Source organism: Microtus ochrogaster, chromosome 1 (assembly GCF_000317375.1).
Source record: "Microtus ochrogaster isolate Prairie Vole_2 chromosome 1, MicOch1.0, whole genome shotgun sequence".
In the NCBI taxonomy this organism is placed as follows: domain Eukaryota; kingdom Metazoa; phylum Chordata; class Mammalia; order Rodentia; family Cricetidae; genus Microtus; species Microtus ochrogaster.
Genome location: NC_022009.1, coordinates 120,436,702 through 120,442,416, shown reverse-complemented (window position 1 = coordinate 120,442,416; position 5,715 = coordinate 120,436,702). Strand labels below are relative to the sequence as shown.

Here is a 5,715-nt window from a genome sequence, read left to right as displayed (position 1 = left end):
CAGGGGTTCTCTGTGGATTTGGAGCCTGTCCTGGAACTAGCTCTGTAGACCAGGCTGGTCTCGAACTCACAGAGATCCGCCTGCCTCTGGCTCCCGAATGCTGGGATTAAAGGCGTGCGCCACCACCGCCCGGCTATATATAGTTTTTTTAAAGGGTGTTTATTTCCTCTGCCTGGTCTGTAAGGCTGACCAATGGCACTGTTTTACTCTCTGATCTTCAGGCAAGCTTTATTTATTAAAATAAAATTGAAATGCCACTACAGTTTTAGGTATTAAGTTAAGGTCTTTGATCTACTTTGGGTAGACTATTATTCCAGTGCCTTAAAGTTTTCATTGTAGAAGTCTTTCATCTCTTCTGTTATGTCTGTTTGTAGCTTGTCTCATTGTCTCTTGATGCTATTATTAATGGAATATTGTTCCTAATTTTTATACTTAGAAATAGATAGCATTTACTTTTGTAACATTTTAAAACTTTGGGAGGGATATTTTGTAGTTTTTGATTAAAATCTTATTTTGAGCACTGTCTGGCCCAGTAGCTGCCGACCATGTAGACCAGTCTGGTCTCAGATTTGCAGCAATTATTCTGCCTCTGCCTCCTGAGTTCTGGATTAACGCAAACATTTTTTTTTTAAAAAAAAAATCTAATTCATTGTAAGTGTAGGAATAATTTTTATATTAAAATTTGTTCTAATTAAACTGAAAATTATGCAACAGCAATATAGAAGTGGCCAGCCTGGTCTACAGAGAAAGCTCCAGGACAGCCAAGGCTACACAGAGAAACCCTGTCTTGAAAAACAAACAACAAAAGAAAGCAAGACACCCACTGACAGTTTGAGGATTGGGTTCGTACTTCTAGGAGTAGTGGGGTTTGGTTCTGGGGGTTTTGAAGGACCACTTTTGTTTTTGTCTTGTTTTATGCTGCTAAGATTGGAACTGATGCCTCAGACATGCGAGACAAAAATGTTTTTCTCTTTGAGCTCTGTTCTCTGGCTTTACTAACAGTAGTATGGGTTGTAGCTAAGGAAGCAAGAATAGTTAAGGTGTGCCATAGTTTCTTCATCTTTACCTAGGACGAATAACAATAGATAGTTTTCTCTGACCATTGAATAGGCAATTTTTACTTTATTAGAGTGAAATTTTAATCTTAGTCACCTGGTATTTATAAGTTTTTGAGTAAACTTCCACCTCATTGTCAACATTTAATTTTTGCTTGTTTTGTGGACCAGTTTTAAAAGCCTAAAATGTTTAATTACTGAATTTGCATTTCTCGTTCAGGTTATATGTTGGCTCCCAGTGGTACCGTGGATAATTTTTCAGATTCTGGGCACAGTGAAATTTCTTCACGATCCAGTATTGTCAGCAATTCTTCTTTTGACTCGGTGCCAGTCCCTCTGCATGATGAACGGCGTCAGAGGCATTCTGTCAGCATCGTGGAGACCAACCTGGGTGTGGGCAGGATGGAGCGGCGGGCCCTGATCGAGCCTGATCAATACAGCTTAGGGTAAGTCTAATCCTTGCGTTCTTTTGTTTCTCGTTCTGTGGATCTGTCATTGCATGTCATGCTATTTCTGTTATGCAGACTGCTTTTGTAGTTGGTTTTCCCCTCTGGTGGTCCACTGGGGCTCTGTGCAGTAGAACACATCCCAGTTTCTGTCTGTGCCGCCTTCCCTAGGGAACCACAGTGTATTCAGCCGTTCAGAGCCTTGTAAGGAAAGTGCTCCTTTATTTGTAGCAAATTGTTGGTCTCTTTCCTGAAGCATTAAAAACTCAGAGTAAGAAATTGGGGTTTAACCTGAAGACCCGAAAAGCAAAGCAGCCAGCCACTGGCTCTTACCTCAACCTCAGTCTGAAAATATCACATAATCCTGCCTCCAAGAGTCTCAGAATGAGACTGAGACTGAGAGCTGTCTCCTCCTGTTTTATAATCCTCTCTAGGGCTGGGAATAAACGTGTGCATTGCCCAGTTTCTATGGCAGCTAGTGTGGCTACTGGGATTAAAGGTGTGTGTCACCACCACCTGGTCTGTAAGGCTGACCATTGGGGCTGTTTTACTCTCAGATCTTCAGGCAGTCTTGATTTATTAAAATACAATCGAAATGCTACTACACTTCCCTGTGTTTGCTTTGTGAAAAGATGAATGAGTGCTATAATAAACTAGCCACTCTGATCCCATGCAGGAGTACTCTCCTCCTCTTTCTGGGATGGAAGAAAGCCACTTTTCTAGGGAAAAGATACTTTATAGGCAGAGTGGCTTATGCCTGTTCCCCTAGCACTTAGACTGAGGTAGGAGGTTAATGAGTTCAAGACCCACCTAGGCTACAAACCAAGAGCCTGTCTCAAAGCAGCAAAACAGTTTGTCAGTAAAGGGTTGTTTAACCATCTGACATCTTCCCTTCCTTTGTTTCGATGGCAGGTCATATGCCCCAGTGTCTGAAGGCCGAGGTCTGTATGCCGCGGCCACTGTTATCTCTTCTCCCAGCACAGAGGAGCTTTCCCATGACCAAGGGGACCGCGCTTCCCTCGATGCTGCTGACAGCGGTCGTGGGAGCTGGACTTCATGTTCAAGTGGTTCCCATGACAACATCCAGACCATCCAGCACCAGAGGAGCTGGGAAACCTTGCCGTTTGGGCACACTCACTTTGACTATTCAGGGGATGCTGCAGGCATATGGGCCTCCGGGAGCCATATGGACCAAATCATGTTTTCCGATCATAGCACAAAATATAGTAGACAAAATCAAAATAGAGAGAGTCTTGAGCAAGCTCAATCCCGGGCAAGCTGGGCATCTTCCACGGGCTACTGGGGAGAAGACTCAGAAGGTGACACGGGCACTATCAAGCGAAGGGGCGGCAAGGATGTCTCCATCGAGGCCGAAAGCAGCAGCATGGTGCCTGTGACCACAGAGGAAGCCAAACCTGTCCCCGTGCCTGCCCACATAGCTGTGACGCCGACTACTCCAAAGGGGCTCATCGGTACGTATGGAAATGGACTGCTGGGGTGCACCTGGACATGGATGGAAGTTGGCTTCCCCTCAGATTGTCCATCACCATGCCTGTTTCCAGATCAGCAGTATGGTCAGTGAGTGAACTGACCAGGGCTTAAGAGCCAAGTTTGTGGTCGGAGACGCACACTTGAGCAGTCAGTAGCACTTAGCCTTCGGGATCAATGGGCTGTGATCCTACCAGGACATTATTAGAATAGGTGCCTGTTCCTCACAGAGGAGCCATTCCCTCCTATTGAAACGCAGAAGAGCGGTTCATCATTCTCCCATCCCCTTGAATTGTATCAGTATTCTTTGTATATTGATTTTTTATTGGTTTTTGTTATGAAGACACATTGTTTTTCTACTAAACAAATTCTTTGTACCTGGGAGGACAGGGGTAAAGAACTCAGAGATGGGTAAAAAACTCAGAGATGGGTAAAGTGCAAAAGGCAGAGCTAGGAGCCCGTCTTGACACCGGAGACACTCAGCTGTGCCTGTTCCTCTCTAAAATGAGCTTCATAATTTTATCTTTTTAAGAAATGACTTATTTTCATTTTACATGCACTCACATGCACACATGTATGTCTGTGTGAGAGTCCTATCCCCTGAAGCTAGAGTTGTACAGACACTTGTGAGCTCCGTGTGGGTGCTGGGAATTGAACCCAGGTCCTCTGGAAGAGCAGCCAGTGGTCTTAACCACTGAGCCATCTCTCCAGCCCCAGCCATGCTATCTTAATATGATTAGCGTGAGGATGGAAGAGGTCTTGGCAGAGGACAGTGCCAATGTATCAGGAGCCCCTAAAAGATGCTGCTGCCCTTTCTGGTGTAGAGACAAGTGTGTCTCCTCACTCACGGGCTTATGTTCTCTGTAACTTGAATGATGAATGTCTGTCTGAGAGAATGCAGGGTAGATTGTGAGGTGCAGAGAGAAACCCCTAGAGTATTGATGAGTGAACAGTTATGTGGCCACATGAAAGGTGATACAGGGATGTCAGACTTAGTACCCCATAACGGTGAGTGAGGAGGCGGCAGCTCAGAGTTCTTAGGTTGGTTATTCTGAGCCATTTCTGTTAAAAAACTAATTCTCAGAATTTTTATTGCTGAAGAGGAAAGTGATTTCTAGTTCCTGAGAAAGTCAAGAAAAATAAGCTTGAGTCTTAGTCAGTTTTACAAATCTCATGTTGCAGGTCACAGAGACGAATGGGTTTACCTTCATGAAATTGTGGACTTTAAGAAAAGCAACTGCCTTTTTGGTTTGCAGGGCTTTCTAATCTTAATTTATTGTTTTCCAAAGAGAAACCTAGAGAATTGGAGGGATGTGAACCTGATTCTCCATGTGATAATATTGGGAAATGCCTAAGAAACCTCCGCTGTTACCCCCATCCGGGTACAGAAAGGAGAGAGGGGATTTTTACCCCTCACTGATGTGACCCAGGCATGTCCCTGGTCCCTCTTGTACCTTGTTTTGTGAGGTTAGTTTTTAGTTGAACTCCCCTGTTTAGGCTTTGCTTAGCGGTTATAGCACTAGGCAGAAGTGACCTGGTGAGTATTAGCTGAGGACAGCCTGATGCCCTGGCTTGTCTGAAGGGTGCTTTTATCTGCACCTTATGTAAAGTGAAAGGCCTTGGACCTGACACCCTGCCGTCTCCCTGCAGCTCGGAAGGAGGGCAGGTACCGGGAACCACCTCCCACACCTCCAGGCTACGTGGGCATCCCTATCGCCGATTTCCCTGAAGGGCCTTGCCACCCGGCCCGGAAGCCCCCAGACTACAACGTGGCCCTGCAGCGGTCCCGGATGGTGGCTCGGCCCACGGAGGCTCCGGCTCCAGTGCAGACGCCTCCTGCAGCCAGCAGACCGGGAAGCAAGCCGCAGTGGCACAAGCCCAGCGATGCAGACCCACGCCTCGCACCCTTCCAACCGCAGGGCTTCGCTGGCGCCGAGGAGGATGGTAAGCTTTCCATGCCCACCCCAGCTCCTGGGGTGACCTGCTGCCAGTTCCAGGTCCCACTTACTTAGGAGGGTCAGAGCAGTGGCTCTAGGACCTTTAACTGCTTGCTGTGGAGGGTTTCCCCCACTGTTTGGCAGGAGAAAGAACCTTGCTTTAAATGGTTTTGTAAGTGCCAGCAATTACAGAACGGTTGCTTGTAAGGAAGCTTGCACATGACTGGAATTTTAGTCTTTTCCTGTGCTAGGGTTAGAGACAAGGACCTACAGGGTGCTAGGCAGGTTCTACCTGAGACACAGCTTAGCCTCAATTTCCAAGATAATACTTAGCAAAACTGAAGTTCTTTTGTGGCTCTATTTTAAGGATAAGAGTGAAAACCTCTGGTTGTTACTCATTTTAGAAATTTGGAGAAGCATCTTGACCTGTTGGAACGCAGCTGGTTAACGTTTTCAGTGGAAGCTTTGCAGTTGGACACTTAATGGGCAGAAAGTGGCTTGGAAATGAAGGGATAGGAAAGCTATGCTGTCCTTGGGCTCTCTGCCTCTCTCTGGATGTTCCTGCTAACAGTGGGCTGAGGGCAAGGAGGAATCCTGCCCTTCGCCTTTTAAGTATTCAGTGTAGTGTGCTTTATTACACAACCATCATAGCAAAGTCCAAAACATAATCATGAGAATTATCATTTTTAATTATAATTAATGAATATTAACATTTTTGTCTATCCTCAAGTTTGTTTGTTTTTTTTTTGAGGTTGAATGTTTATTCAGGGGGTTATGGAGGAGGAAGGG

General features: G+C 45.7%; 1 protein-coding gene across 4 annotated transcripts in view; it reads left to right on the top strand.

Annotated features, from left to right (window-relative positions):
* Rapgef2 (Rap guanine nucleotide exchange factor 2) overlaps positions 1-5,715 on the top strand; it is a 206,446-nt gene that overhangs the window by 198,775 nt on the left and 1,956 nt on the right. For all 4 annotated transcript variants that reach the window (XM_005344118.2, XM_013348674.2, XM_005344119.3 and 1 more), the window contains 3 exons: positions 1,276-1,501; positions 2,414-2,973; positions 4,640-4,933. In XM_005344118.2, coding sequence (XP_005344175.1) covers positions 1,276-1,501; positions 2,414-2,973; positions 4,640-4,933 — 1,080 coding nt within the window. The remainder of the gene's footprint in view (positions 1-1,275; positions 1,502-2,413; positions 2,974-4,639; positions 4,934-5,715) is intronic.